This window comes from Cariama cristata, unplaced genomic scaffold, assembly GCF_000690535.1.
Source record: "Cariama cristata isolate BGI_N322 unplaced genomic scaffold, ASM69053v1 scaffold2629, whole genome shotgun sequence".
NCBI lineage: Eukaryota > Metazoa > Chordata > Aves > Cariamiformes > Cariamidae > Cariama > Cariama cristata.
In genome coordinates, this window is record NW_009636159.1 from 73,491 (window position 1) to 89,908 (window position 16,418).

General features: G+C 39.6%; 1 protein-coding gene across 1 annotated transcript in view; it reads left to right on the forward strand.

The window, feature by feature from the left end:
* The window catches only part of RABGAP1L (RAB GTPase activating protein 1-like), a gene marked incomplete at its 3' end in the record, with an annotated part of 39,475 nt that overhangs the window by 10,646 nt on the left and 12,411 nt on the right, over window positions 1-16,418 (forward strand). Inside the window, exon 4 of the mRNA XM_009707802.1 lies at window positions 8,138-8,179. Coding sequence (XP_009706104.1) covers window positions 8,138-8,179 — 42 coding nt within the window. The remainder of the gene's footprint in view (window positions 1-8,137; window positions 8,180-16,418) is intronic.

The window sequence follows — 16,418 nt, forward strand, 5'->3', positions numbered from 1 at the left end:
TGCTCTTTCATGCAAAGAGACTGGAAAGGATTTCCTTCCGAGACTGCTAGCTTTTAATTAATCTAAGAAGAAGGAGAATAGGTTGTCTCAGACTCCAGATGCAAGACTAGAATTTGAACATACACATCCAACGGTAATGCTGGTTTGCTGCATGCAAGCATCTGTTGACGTAGCAGCCATTAGAATCTTTTTTGTTGCAAAAACTTGAAATCTGCAATGGAGTTAGCTCAGATTTTCTGGCCCTGGATGTTTTGCTTTTATGTATTTAGATGAGTTATTTAAATGCACACTAGAAGAAATTTTAGCATAATTTATCTGATCGCTACAACTGTATTCTACTGTGGGTTTTTTTGGTACTAGAACAGAAATTAAAGCAAAAAGAAAGAAAAGAGGATGTAGTATCTGATTGCGTGTTTGAGGGAGGAGGAACTTCTAAAAGTTTTTGTATATATGTGCTTAAAACATTCAGATTATAATGATAACAAATTTTAAGTTGTTTTCAAACTGAAAGTCATCATAAAAAATATTAGGTGTTTGGATATAGAATTTCAATGAACAAAAAAAAAGAGGTACGCAATACACTGTTCTCTATTGCCACGGGCACAGGGGAACACAAAACGTTCTATTCCCTTCTAAAGCTACCCAGAGTTTATAAGAATTCAAGCTTGGACTGAGGAGAAGAGTATTTTCATAGAGTACAGCTAAGAGGTTCTTGGAGAGCCCCAGGGTTTAGCATAACCCATTACACGATGTTGTCCAGCTGTTCCTGTGAGCATCCATAATTTATGTATCTTCCATTCATAGCTGCAGCTTGTTTATCCCCAAAATAACAAGACTGGTGATAAATACTCAGCGTAAGCAAAGGAAAACCGGTCTCACAACAATCTGCAATTCAAGATAGCTTATGTGAACAGAAGGTACCTTTTTGGTGATGTTGATAAATGTTGTGGTCCTAAAATGCTGAGGCTGCTTCTGTTTCAGAAAATGTTCTAAGATACAGGTGAAAAGTTACCAAAGAGGAGGGACCTATTTGAATGACCTAGTTTGTGCCTTAGAGGCAAGAGACATCTAATGCCGTGTCACGGTATCTCTCTGAATTACTTTCTCCATTGCGACTGAAATATTTTAGCCACTTACTAGTTGATGTTCACTTGGTTGATTCTTCTAGGAATACAGTAAATTTCCATAATGCTTACTTAACACCAGTGCCATCTGCTGTATTTGAATAGCAGCATATTCTAAGCAGTCTTGGCAGTCCTCAAAAACGCTTCAGAAATAACCGAAGGAAAGTATCACAAATGGGAGAGTGACATTCCGTGAGCAAATCCAGGAAGCTGAGCTAATTTGGGGACGGTTTTTAAAAAAGAGGGTGGCGCAGTCTGCCTCTGCCAAAACATTTTCTATTATTTCGTGCTTGGGACCTGAGGCCGCGCTGAATTTTCCAAGCATGTAATATCAAAATGTGAACTTTGCATTCGAGTGCTTGTTGGGAAGGGAAGATGAATGTCACGGTGTAGAGAGGCAAGGGCCAGGACTGTGTTGTGGCAGAGAAAAGGAGAAGATGAAGAATGAACACTGGGATGGAGATCAGTTGGAGTTGCAGGGAAGCAGGACGTGGATTTAACATGGGGTTTAACATTGGTGAAACACTGGCACAGGCTGCCCAGAGAGGTGGTAGATGCCCCATCCCTGGAAACATTCAAGGCCAGGTTGGACGGGGCTGTGAGCCACCTGATCTGGTTGAAGATGTCCCTGCTCATTGCAGGGGGCTTGGACTGGGTGACCTTTAAAAGGTCCCTTCTGAGCCAAAACATTCTGTGATACTGTGCGTTTTTCTTTGTGTGATGTGGCCACATGTAGAGGGGGAAGGAGGCACAGCTCTCTGTCAAGAGATGTTCTGAACCCCTCATCTTGTCTCCTCTTGAGAAAATTGGGGTCCGGAAGAGTCCTGCTTCTCTGAACACATCTAACAGCCATTCCCTGTTTCCATGTGAGAGTCGGAGGATCTGTCTTATCTACAGAGATAGGAGACCTCTTTTTCTGTCCTTGTTACACGTATGTGACAAGGCCCTTGATGCCTAGTGTGGATTCAGGCCCCTTTCTTTGTGCCTGTATTAATCAGGTTTGGAAAGAGGGAAAGGAATGTCTTAAAACCCTGTAATTTAAACCTCTGAAAACCAGAAAACTAATGTTAGTATGTGGTATAGTCAAGCAAATGGAGAGAGCATGCTGCCAGCCCATAACCAGCTGCCTGGGAATTAGGAACGTGCCACTGCAGAAATCCCCAATGTCAGGGAGCAATTTGATACGTGGAAATGACTTAAAATTCCATGGCTGTGATTTTTATTCTTTGAAAACGGTCACAGAAGCTGGAGAGAAAAAAGTGCTCATCTCATAGTGCTCTTTACCTTCATTCAGCCATAGCAACATCTCAGCAGCAAATTACCTGAAAATCACCCAAAACATGTGACTATTCACTCGCACTCCTAAATCCCATTCATTTCTGTTAAAAGCAACCAACCAAACAAAATTTCATGCCAAATCATACTAATACAGGTTCATGGTTGCCTGGTAGTCGTTGTCGTGTGGCTGCAAAAACCAGAAAAGTGACATAATAAATACTGAAGCCCATGGTGCCATTTTACCATCTCCCTGGTGTCTGCTGGTCTGATAATTCAGTCAACTGGTTTAAACTGGGTTTGTGTATTACCCACAGCATCATAGTATCAGGATGGAGATTTCTGTATTTTCTTTTCTTCTTTCTTGTGTTATAGCATTTCCTGTTGTGAGTTATTGTAGTAGGCAATGTATCTGGAGTCGTTGGGGAACTCCAACCAAAACCAGCACACCCGCTCTAAGACGTCGACTATACTTCATACGTTAGCAGTAAGATCTCTACGCAATTTGTTTTTTTCTTTTTTTTTCTTTTTTTCTTTTTTTTTTTTAAACTCTCCAATATAACTGTTTAGTAAGAAAGCTGTATCTGTTGCTTATACAAAGCTTGCTGGTTTATGTTGTGCCTTATTTGAGTGAAAGTGAACCTTTCTCTCCCTTAGTTGTCTTGTCGTTGAAGTAGAGTAAATGTACAAGACATACAAACTGTATCGGAGTAAAAGACATTAATTAACATGCGTCTCCCTGCAGAGCATGCTCCAAGTCTGTGGTACTGACAAAGAGAAATTTGAACTTCAGACCATATATTTAAGTTGTCAGCAAAACAAATACATTTGTGACATTCCTAAAGTTTATTGTGTGTTCTCAACATATTAGAGTTGACAAGCTGATGTTTTGCTGGAAGCAATCCAAAACATAAATAGAATTTTAATTCTCCTTTAGAGTTGGTAACCCCAATTACCCTCCGTAGCTCCTTTGAAAGCGTGTGCAACTGAACACATAATTATGAAACGCTTTCGAATTACGAAACAATGTCAAATTAACTTCAGTTGAATAGCTTATCTCCCTTTTAAAAAAAGGAAAATTCAGTTGTTAGAAAGGTGGAACAGGTTAACCGGTTCTCCTGATGGCGTGTCATGTGAGGCTTGAGACTTCTCCGCCCTTAAGGAGATACTTTCTTGACTTTCACGTACATCATCTTTACCTGGTGCTGAACTTTCAAGACTATTGTATCTGTATCTTCACTGTTCCCTCCTACATGTCATGCATATCTAGGAACATAACCACAGATAATGACACTGATAGAAAAAATTAATTTTCTGTATTTTCTTTAAGAGATTCACTTCCTTTTGTTTGTGAAACTGCCCTCTTCCTTTTTTTCAGTCTCTGGGTAGATTTGCTGGGTCAAATGGACAGATAGGCCTCCTCCCTTCTAAAGGAACGCACAAGCATCCTTTCTGTCACAGAGATCTCACAGAGTACAAACTGAATCCTACAAAATCAGATCTTTACCATCCTGTTTGTTCTTTGTTCCCACACCTTCTTTTCAGGCCTTTTCAAAAGTCATCTCATTTCAGAGTGCGGAGGCACCAAAGTGAGGACTCCTCAGAGAGGGCTTCTGTCTGCGGAAGGAGCCTTGGCTTCAGAGGGAATTAAGGAACTGTGAAAATCTCTTGCTAGAAGAGAGTTAACAATTTCCACTTATTTTAAGCTAGTCTTAATTTCAGTGCGTATTTATCATTGGCGGTTGAAGTGTTTCGGTTTTACAGTCTTATGAGATGTAGTTTCACGGTTTTGCCCATGAGGGTGTTACTTACGATCTCTGTTGGAATTACAGTGTTTTGCCATATAATTCAAATAAGCAGATACTTCTATGAAGCACAATCTCAACGAGTGAAATGGTGACCTACTGACTGGTGAGTGTTCATGGCACTGCTAGCATCCCAGTAGATACGAAGGGGTTCTTCTGCAAAACTATCCTCGCTCTTCTTGAGTGAGTGCTGTCCTATGGAGGTCCTTGTAAAGCAGAGCACGGTCAAGGTGGCAGTCAGCAGGAGCCATAAGGAGGCTGTAAGATGGCACAAACTCTAACGTTTTCCCTTTCCTGACCCTTATCTTACCATCCTGACTGCAGGATAGTCAAGAGTTTACTGCTTTGAGATGGGCTTGTTCCTTTTCCAAAACTCCTGAACTTAATGAGATCTCTTAAAATGCTGTAGGCCTCTACACAAGGTTAAGAGGGTTCTTAAATAACACCTGTTGGAAAAAAGAAGATACTGTGCAGATGTTTAACTAGGCAGGTAAGTCAGACTGTCATAGAAACTGCTGGCCTTCTGCAGAAGGCTGGTTAAAAGCTCCTTGGAGGAGGATATCCACATGCCTCGGTTCTGGGATCTTTGTCTGCGGGCTTCGCGTCGGCGAGCTGTGCAGGCTTCGCACTCCTCCTTCACTCACTTCCTTCCAGCAAAGCCTCTCAGGTTGAAAAACAACAGAATGGCTACATAATTGAGGGGCAATACGACATGATGATAAGCCCCTAACCATTCCTGAGCTCTTAAAACAGTTCTTGTTTAGTACGTGTATGTTTTTCCTTTTGACTGTTGTGTATTAAAAAACCCAAGTAATTATGAACAACTTTCACATTTGCAAATTTTTTAAATATTAAGATGAGATCGACATGATATTAAAGCATTTATTTTAAAATGCCTAGTTAAACATATGACCTTTGGTTTTAAAAAGTAATTATCCAAAGCTTATTTAATATGGGCTCCCTTCTCTTTCCCCTTGTGGATGATGATTTTTATGTACTTTCATGTTTCCATTATAAAGTTGCTGGAGGGATATTGCTAGCAATGATTTATATGTCTGGTGCACATTGGTATTTTTGGTCCTTCTTCTAAAATAGATAGAGAAGTTTTAACTGGATCTTATAAATCAGTGTGTGGTAAATGAAGTAGGATTTTAAATAAGAGATTGTGGAAAAATGAGCTGAACCTTCTTTTTCATAATCATAATCATTAAACTTGGCTATGTCAGAATAGTTTTGCATGCATTAGGAAAAAATAACTCAAGTATGTGGATCAGTGGTTATAAAATGTGTCGTTAGAATGGGTGGGTAAGGCACCACATTTGAAATCTGAAGCGTCTTGCTGTAAATCCAAATGTGAGTAGAAGGCTGACTGTAGATTGCCAGATGCCACCTCCAGTTCACTCGGCTGTCAAGGTCTATATTGGTCCTTCAGGTCCAGCGAGTCCAAACTGGTCAGCGTGAAACTACAGCAAATGATGCCTCAGGTCTAAAATACTGCCTTGACTTGGGAGTTAGGGAGTTTCCCTTTGAGGAAAGAGGAAGGTGCAGATGGTTTTCTGATGCCAGGAGTAGTGGCGTGCCGCTCGGGACAGCTGTATACAAAGATTTTACGTCCTTTTGGTCGTCTGATTTTAGAGTGCTTGTGTGTTAAACGGGTTATCTCCAGTAATACGAGGGAATCTGGGAGCTGCCCCTTGCCCCGTGGGCCTGCAAAAAGCTGGGGATTCTCAATGCGGGAGGAAACCTATTTCTGCCGCATTTGCTATCCATGTGAAGAGTGATCACATAAGAGGAGGACCAGGAAGAGAGTTTGATTAATTTGAATTCAGGAACAATGTGATTTTCAGGCAGATCAGAAAAAAAATATTTAGAAAATAAATGAAAATTTGTTTGGTTTTCTTTTTTTTTTTTTTTTTGTAGTGCCAGAACATGCACAGGACACTAATTCCACAGTAATCCAACAATCAGACATAATAGTCCTACATAAGATAACAAAATCTGATCAATCAGTTAAAAAGAAAATACAGTGTTTTGATGGCTTGTAGTTACACCTCTCATTTACAGGTTGTATGTTCACATCAAATCCTCACTGTTGGGAGATAAAAGTTGGTAATGTCATGACTGTGTGGAATGAACTGTTGACTTGAGATTGATATTTGGAATAAACCGGAGAGTACTGTGACCTTATTTTACTGCTGGTGGTGCTCTAGTATTATCAGTATCATACCTGAAATTCACAGGCAAACGATTTTTCTATTGAAAAGAAGTATAAAAGCAAACTATTGTTAGCCCGTTTGGAAGAAGGGTTTCCGATTAGTGAAGCGAGGTTCAGCCCTGCTGCAATTGTGACCTCTAGTGGGAAAAGGCACTTGGTTAGCGTAAGGATCATGCTTTGAATTGCAGAAGAATTCACAGTGTTGCGATATTCATTATCGTAGAATCATTATGTCTAACGTCGTAGCATTTCCAAGACTCCTTAATGATAAAATCCCTTCAAGGCGCCATACTATCCATGTAAAAAAAATACAGTTACCTCCCAAGAATGCCTCTGAAAAGTCTCTGCAGATTTTTATGAAAGCTGATTTTTATAGAAATACAGACTCAGGCTTTCAGGAAGAGGCTTGGAAAAATGCTCCATTGCAGAAGCAGAAATTCCTTGGAGAAGGTTCCCTTATAAAAAGTCCTGTTGTTATCCCACAACAATATGTATTGTGGTGACGGTATTACTTGCATGCAAATCTACTGGGGCGTTTTTAGATATCAGCTCTGAAAGACATTACAAGAAAAGATTTATCATGCCATTAAACAAGCAGGCAAGAAGATTTGGGAAATATAAACTAGGAAAAGAGTCTGAACACAAAGTACACAGTACAGCAAATGAGAATTGCATATGGTATTTTTCATATTTGGATGAACACAAAGCTATTTATAATCTTGAATAATCAGGATCCGTAGGCTACAGCCGGGAGAGCCTCTCCCATCAGCCAAGGCAAAGCGTGCGCTGCCAGCAAGGCTGTTGTCCTCCGTCCGCTGCCCTGAGCTGCCCCTGCCCGCTTTTCCACCCAGGACCCCAAGAGTAGTTCCAGGCTCCAAAGAAGCCTCAGTCGGGGTATGTGTTCCCCTTCTCCCTGCGAAAATCTCAAGGTCTTGGTTGTCAAAACAAAAAGACGTTGAACAAAGGCGGAGGAGTGGTATTTCTTATTTTTGTATACAATGTAAGTGGAAATGTAGCCTTTTTCACTCGGCTGTAGTCAGTCAGCGCAGGAGTTTTTACTTTCTCTGATTTTTAAATAATCGGACATTGTCCTCATATTTTTCACGGAGTAGATTTCTGTATACTTGCATTTCCAGCTTTTGCAAACCAGAAAGCAGCTATTTGATACAGACATCAGTTTGCTTACCTTTGAAATAGTTTTGGCTTTTGGCTAATAGCCGTAAAAAAAGGTGTATTGTGTACTTATGGGGTCTCTTTTGTTTTATTTTACCTTTTTTTTTTTTTTTTTTTTTCAGTTTGAGCATGAGAGATTGTACATGATTAATGCTCAGTGCAATTACTTGGTAAAAATCCTATCAACTAGAATATTTGTTACATCATTTTCTTGCTACCTTGCTTCTTACAATATTCTGCACTGTTCATGAAAACCGGCACTGACAGGTTCTGAAGCGATGGAGGGATATCCTGTCACATCCATAGCACCCGACTAATTGAACAGCGAGGTTCCAAAAGCTCCAAAGAGTCGTCATCTTCCCCAGCCGGGAGTTTGGAAACTGTGCCTTGGGGCTTTAGTGATGAACTTTGAAGTGTAGCAGGGAGAAGGGAAGCATTCCCTAGAGATTTGCAGCATCTGGTTACGATGCTACGTAATGACAAGTAACAGGGAAGAGAGGTTTGGATGCTGGAACTGATTGAAGTCTTTTTCTTCTTATTTTCAGGGTATGAACATAATCTTCCATGTAGCCTTGGCTCTCTTAAAGGTAAGTCATTGAATAAAAGTTGTGTTTTGTTTTGGTTTTAAATTTTATTAAACTGTATGAAATATTTTCTTAGCTTAATGTGTCATATCTAAAGGAACAATAATAGCGGAACTTCTGGAGGAGGGAACGGGGGAGAAATATCATCCGTTTGGGTAGACGTGTTCAAAATTGTACTTACAGTAGATCAGTTTTTATTAAACTTAATCATGTCATAAAGTTCCTGGAACACGGAGCGCAGTTGAAGCATTTAAATGTCTCATGTAATTACTATTAAGAAAACTATTCTGATTCATTTCACAGCATATTTATTTTGTGGCTGTGTTCCTTCATATAAATATCCAACAAGCAATGTGATTGAATATAATTTGGTATCAAATGTATTTGTAATGTCAAGAGAGGAATGGAAATCTTTTGTAATGTGGGGAACTTCGATCTTTGACTTGCACACAGAATTTACCTAAACAAACCGACCGGAATGCCTGTAGGTAAAGCATTGGCCCTTTTGATGTCAGTGAGACAGCTCCAAGTTAACTTACCTTCACGAGTCGGGTGGAGTGCAAATCCAGTCCACGTAGAGGCACGTGGTATGGAATTCAAAATGCCACCTTTGAATTCAAATGATGTTCCCATCAAATAATTGAGGCTAAAGCTCAGGGTAGAGCAGCCTGTCGGTCCGAACACAACCACCCCAGAACGTGAACACCGACTGGTACCGTTTGACTGTTGCTAGTCCTCCGGTGTGTTTTCCTCATCGTTTACCTAGAAAGGGCAAACAGCTACTAGTTGAGTTATTCAGTGAAGAGTAATTCTCAGAGATTCAGCTTCTGCGGCAGAAAGTCCTACAGCAAAAGTGCTCCGTGCCAGGAACATCTATATGCTGCTGCTGTGAACAGAGCAATTGGAAATTTCACACCACCTATATTTTCACTTGAGGCGGGGTAATTTTGGTGAAGTACTGCGGTGTAGGTATGAGATAGTACGTGGCATTAAGGTAAGGAAATGTCCAAAATAACTTGTCTTTTACACTAACACAGTTAATGTGTCAAATGGGGTTGTGACTTTCTACGTTAGTATATGTATTAAACGAAGTTGCCTATGAACAGGAAATTTGCTTAACGTACGTTTCCAGGGAAGTGCTCCTACACAAATCTAAATTTATAAAAAGGAGGGAGGGAAACATGTGTTCTTTTCTTCCTGTTTCGTATTTTATTTGCAGCTATGGGGGCTTGGTATTTTTCTCGTTTTTAAGGCCAGTATGGATAGAGCAAAATCTAGTAGGTTATGGCATGATAGATAATCAAGTGAAAGCAAGCATCCAAGTAACATGCAACAGGTATGCTGCCGTAGTAGTAGGAACAGGTTCTGGAAAGAGGTAGAGACACCACCTTAGGGATCTTAAAACTGAAGGAGAAAGAAAAGAAGGAGTACTTGCACTGAGCTGACAATGACGGGCAAGATTTTCAGGAAAGGTTGGGTTATGAAGGATGGCTTTGAGACTCAGTGGGCTGTTCTCCGTAGGCTTCCTGCTGCTGCCAGTGGGAATGGATGAACTGAGGTTAGCAGCGGCACAACTGCTTAGAAAATGTGATAAGGGTTGGAAAGGACTAAAATCCTTAACTCATGGATATCATACTACAAATAAGGATTTTGGTTTTGTGTGTTGAATGATTAACTCAGTTTCTTTTAACAGAAAGTGCTCAGTCTTCATTTTATATATATTCGACGACATGCTGCTTATCCAATTGAATGTTTCTTTTGGCTATTCCAGAAAAGGAAAATTCATGAAACTGTTTTGTGAGTCTTATTATAACTGTTTTCTAAGTTTAAGAGTTTTAAGAGTTGGTTTTAATTCTGCGTATAGCAGTTCCTCTTTTATATATGTGCAATATGCTGTATCTGCCTGTTCTGGCAGTAATAGGCTCTAAATGGTAAGGGAGGGATTATCCTGAGAAAATATTTCTATATTGCAGCCGAAAACAAGTACAAGGAAAATACAGCTAAGTAAGATACGATTCGAAGTCAGAAACACTCACATAAGAGCAGAGTTCCATAGTGGTACCAAGATGGAGCTGGGGATTATATACAATTGAATTAGCATGCGATTTGCTTTCAAAAAATGCTGTTCTGTTAGGGAAGAAAATAATTTTATACTCTGAGACCTGAAGTTGTTGGGGTTTTTTTTTCCGCCTATTCAGATGTGTTCGTACTCTCTCGTAATCATTAGAAACAAAGTGGTTTAGCGTACTGGTCTTTTTAAGTTACAGAAACTGAATGTGTGTGCTACAGAACAACCACTTTAAAAACTGTGTGTTTCTAAGGCCTGGTTTCTCTCTGATTCTGAAACAAATGAAAACAACTCCTAAGGTTTTGTTCTTTGTTAAAACAGGGCGATTATGCTCTCATCTGCAATCTTTCGGATTTTTTTTTTTAGTTTGGACGAGGGTGTCCTTGATCAGTGGAATATCAGTGTCTTTACTGTGCAAATGCCATTTTCCTCCCTCCTTTGTGAAGCGTGTACCTCGCAATCCCTCATTACACAGCAACAGAAGAGGAGCGTTTATCTTGAGCTCCCATTTACTCGATGCAGTTTCTCACTGTTACAACCAGCTGCTAGTATTCGAAGGGAATGCCAGTTAGTTTTGAAATGACAGTGCCGCTTCTGTGACCAATTACCCGAAACATCTTGCTGCAGTAATCTTTGGAAAATAAACATGTATTTAAGACACGAGGGGAATCCTTTCCCTTTCCTTCTCCAACGTTCTGAGTATGACTGTAGCAATGAACAGCCAGAGGATTAAAGCTCTTTAGCTATGGAGGCCATAATTTATAATAGGGCATTAATCTGATTTCTTAGCAAAGGAAAAGCACAGTCTTTTTTTCCGTAGCATCCAAACATTAGGCTTCCTAAGGCATGGCAGTGGTTGTGGTGTGCTCCGCGATGTGATGGTCCATCAGGCTCTCCAGCCGGTGGCAGCACCTTCCAGTTTGACATGGATCGTTTGATTGCCTGGTGCAGGGATCGCATCTCAGTTAACGTTTAGTCGGCCGAGCTGATAGGAACTCAAATCCCTCGCCTTGCACTTTCTGAGAAGCAGAAAATAGAGCAAAGCGCTGGGGTGTGAAAAGAAGCCCAGTGTTGAAAAAGGCAGTGTAGAAAACTGGGCTTTGGAACAACTCAACAAACAACATGGATATTTTAATTTAAAAAATCCCAATTAAGACCATTAATTGAGAATGACAGAGCAAAACGTACCATTCCAGTGGCAGCATACTTTCTGATTCCTTTGGTCATCAACTAGTTAGATTCTTTGTTGGAAGTTACAAAGTAAACATTAAAATCTTCAGGTATGCTAGGAAGAAAATATCAATTATAAGCTTTCTTTCATATTTTAATATTTTAGTAATAATTTCCTTCATCTTCTGTTTCTGATCTTGCTACCTTAGCAAAAACAGCTACATGCATGCTTTGTTTTGGAACTAGCAAACTGAGGAAAGTATAAAAGTATGTGATTGTGGCAAAACCAGGCTCTAGATTAACTGCTGTTGTGATTGCTGGCTATGGAAAAGGCAGGGAAGTGCACACGCTAACTGGAAATACAAGAATGAACCACAGGGTTTTAAAATAGGTCCATACCCAAACTTTCGGAGAGTCCAGGTACTCATGGGAGCGTGATTGATAACAACACTTAAGGTCAACACTTAGGTTGTTGAGCTTTCATCTGGGTGATCGTTGAAAACATGTTGCTTAGTGCCAGAGGAAAGCCATAGTTTTGATCAGGAAGGTGTGTAATATTCAAATTGAAATGGGTAGAAAATAGTGAGAAACAATAATGTATTTGTTACTGCTTGTGTTTCCCAGCCAGCGCATTATTATCTTACAGAGATTCACTCCAGTATATATATTATCTTAAAACCAGTACTTTTATATATATCGTTCCTTGAACTTGGGTGAATGTGAGCAGCATTTCTGATGGTGCTATGAGTTCTTAAACTCCTTCTCACTGCACGTTATCAAGTGATAACTGTGTGTTACACAAACAAGATGGTTGTATTTCTTGGTTATTTCTTTTGCCACCTTTCAATCTCAATGCTGTTTGTGTCAGTCTGTGCCCAACAGGTTAGGGAGAAGCGTACCAGTTCAGAGGCTCCCTAGATTAAAATTAAAAAAAAAAAAAAAAAGCGTCAAAATTACCTTGGATAAGGAGGGCCATTTGTTATCTTTATATCATCCTGTATCTGGACTGAGAAGGACCTCCTGGGCCAACGAAATGCTTCTCTGCTATATTATGCCATTATGTGACACGACATCTGTTTCATAAACTAGCAACGGCAGCAATATTGCTGGTGGAAGGCCATTTCCCTTATTCCAGTTTAAATTTATTACTGATCGTTTTACTTTACACTCATCTACTTTTATATCAGCATTGTTCTTTATCCTAAATAGTCCCCTTCCAGCGACACTCACACTAGTGTTTATCACCTTGAAGTATTTATAGATACCATTCATACTGTTTACTAAACAAACCAATATTCTTAGCATTCTTGAACTCTAGAGCACCTTAGTAGTTCTCTTCTGCATCTGCTCAGTTCTGTATTAATCTTTTTAGAGGTGAGTGACTGGATCTTTAAGAGAGGTCACACGATGTTTTCTGTATTAATGTTGTATTTCCTTATTCCTAAAAAATCTCCTTTATCTGATAACTGTGAGGATTGCACTGTTCTCTTATGTTTGTATGAAATAGTATTGGTGACCAGAGGGTTCCACAGATACTATTTCACCACCTTAGATGTGGATTTGCCTAAGAGCACAAATTTAGAATAAAATTACGCTGTACTTCTGTATACATCAACATCTCGCTTCTTAGTGAACATGCAGTGAATTGCAGGTTTTCTTTTTTGACGTTCAAGACATCTTCTTCGGATAGACATCTGACCTAACTTGTCCCGAATTTTGTCCATCATTTATCTCCTGATTTACCACTTGTACCATCCCAAAACTTTAAAATCAGATCTGAAATTTTGTTTTGTGTTAAAGGCATAGCTCAAAAATTTGTGCTCGTGAGAAGTGGGCGTACCCAAAGATAGCCAGGGCAGTCATCTACTTTTGTGCACCTTAGATGCTGCTGTTCATGGGTAAGTTATAGCAATTTCTTCAAAGCGCTGTGTGGCTCACGGTGTAAACCGAAGTGACTGGCGTGACATCCCTTGAGGTTATCATAAAATCATAGAATCACAGAATGGTTTGGGTTGGAAGGGACCTTAAAGACCACCCTGTTCTAACCCCCCTGCCATGGGCAGGGACACCTTCCACCAGACCAGGTTGCTCAAAGCCCCATCCAACCTGGCCTTGAACACTTCCAGGGATGGGGCGTCCACAGCTTCTCTGGGTGACCTCTGCCGCTGCCTCACCACCCTCACTGGCAAGAATTTCTTCCTGATACCTAAATCTTCTCTCTTCCAGGAAAGAATGGAAATGTCTCCGTTTATCACCTGCCTCTGAAATTATTACTTGCCACTATGTAGCCTGGGGCATTAGTGTATAAAAGTAGTGTAGTCTTTTAAGAAAACAAAGAAAGAAAAAGTCAAGGAGTTCAAGTCATAATAGCAAGGAATGAAATAAATTTTATCAGTCAGATGAAAGCAAGTGGTATAAGAGGAACAGTTAAGTTGAGCAACCAAATTCTTCCGTATCTTACTGAAATAAGATGCTGATTTTTTTGTGTAATCTTACTGACTAAACTGCTGAGGATGTCAGTGAAGACAGGACAGGTGCTTATTTTAGGTAGAACTTGCATATTGTCAATGCAGATAATTAAAAAATGTGAGTTGTCTTTCAATCAGGGATGAAATTGTGACAATTATTGTAACTTTTTGAGAGGTATCATGTTAAAAGTGCAGCAAGTGTGTAGGTAACGGGGCTTAGGCCTTGTATCCAAGAGATAAAACAGCCATTTCATTCTCTCTCTGCCTACAAATGCTCTGACTTTGCATTTGCCATGGCCTGAGGAGCCTGAACTGGTTTTTAAATCAGCACAGCTTTAAGCCAGAGGTTGGACGAAGTAACATATACAGGGTTCCTTTCCAACCTAAACTGGTTTTGATTCTAGATGATCTGATTTAGTCCGCTCTGTAAGTGCATTAAATCTTCAAAAGGCTCTTTTCAAGATAAAACAGAAGTGTCCACATTAGAATCTAAGGCAAAATAGATGTTCTTTATAACAATTTTTTATAGTTTCTTTATGTAGCTGATCCCAGGATAAGAGCTGAAGCATCTGGTAGAGAAGAGGATCTTAAGTCTTTGGTGCTAGAGATCAGAACCAACTGTTCTGTTTTCAAGGTCTCCTCCATTAGACAGGGGACAAGAAATCCAGTTTGTAAGAGGCTCTCAGATCACTGGTTTTGTACTTCTAGTTCCTAAACTGAGGACAGCCTTAAACTGTAGGCTTTGCTGGGCTGAAGAATTCCTCCCCGAGACCCACTCCCCCTACCCCAAAAAGCAGCACTTGGTGACTTGTTGGAGATTATCTCTTTAGAAAGAGAAATCTGTACCTGAAAACGTCCAGAATCATTCAACTTCCAGACTACTGATTCTCCAGCCTTAATAGAACCAATTTCCTATTTTTAAATGTCCACATTTATCTACATGCTAAAAATCCACCCTGTCCTGACTAGTTATTTTCTGAGCCCATTTGATCTCTTCACACCTAAAATCAGTTAAATTTCTATTAGGTGAATGTTCACCATAAATTTTGAATTTTGAGGGAGGGGATGTGTTCTCTCTTTAAAGGAATAGAAGACTGAAAGCAGAGAAGGTAACATGACATTTGTTGGACTGCCTTTCTTTATCAGCGCTAAACCCTGGTTTATGTATTGATGACACCTCCCCGTTTTGTCTGTTTGTAATTTCTAGATGTTGGAAACAGAAGATGGTGTTTTCAGGACTACATGTAGTTCTGATTGATACTGTTATTTTTATTATTAATTATTATTTTTTATTATTTGTTGTTATTTTTATTATTATTTAAATATATTGTATATGTCTCATGTACCTAGCAAATCTTGTGATTCTGTGGGAGAATTTTTTCTTAAGTATGTAGTTGAGGTAAATAAAAACAAAAATAGTCATTCCAGATCAGACTTCTAGGCTTATCTACCCCAGTATCTTATTGCCAACATGGGAAAGACTGTAAGAACAGAGCAATAATACTCTTTGGTTTGGGTTTTGGTTTGGGGTTTTTTTATTCCTTTTTTTTTTTTTTCTTTCCCCTCTGGCAATTTGTGTCTTGGAGACTCTCTGAGAAAGAAGTAGTGTCTCATCTTTAATAATTCTGTATGGATTGTTGTTCTGTGGGTTTGCCCAGTGACTTTTTGAACACATGTAAACTAGTAGCCACAGAGATTTTCTCAGCTTAATTATCATTTTGTTTGCTTTGAACGTGTCACCTAAGCATTTCATGCGAGGTTCCTGGTTCCTGTGTTGGAAGGCATTTTGAACAGTTGGTACCTCTTCACTTTCTCCATACCACTCACGATTTTGGAAGACTACGTATCCCTTATCAACTGTCTGTTTTCCAGGCTTAGTCTATTTTTTGTCTCCTTGTTTGGAAGCCTCTGATGAGCCTTATTCCCTCTATAAATATTTTATACCTCTATTATCTCCTTTTTGAGATGGGAGGACCAGAGTAATGCTTAATATCAAAGATGAAAACGAATTGTGTAGCTATACTGTAGAATAATGGCATTCTCTGTTTAGGTCTCTGTTCCTTTGCTATCAGTTCCTACCATTTGATATCTTTTGTTGACCTCTGCTGTGCACTGAGCTGATGTTTTCATAGAACTGTCCACAGTGACTTAAGATTCATTCCTGAGTAGCAATTGTCAGCTCAGAGTCTATCATTTATATGTAAAATTGATACTGTTCTCCGTATTCATCAATTAACATTTATCTACATCGACTTTCATTTACTGTACTATTGCCCAGTCATTCGATCTCTTACAGTCCTTCTGCAATTCTTTACTGTAAGCCCCTGTCTTTAAAACCCTGAATAATTCAGTAGCATTTGCAAACCTTGTCACCTCACGAGTCACCCTCTTTTCCAAGCCGGTTAAGACTAGGCCAGCCAGCACAGATCACTGATGGAATCTACTATGCAAATTCATTGGTTTATTGTGTTCTCGCTAATAACGATAAAGATGTAAACTTTGCAAAATCCAGATTACACACTTGTAATTAGACCTG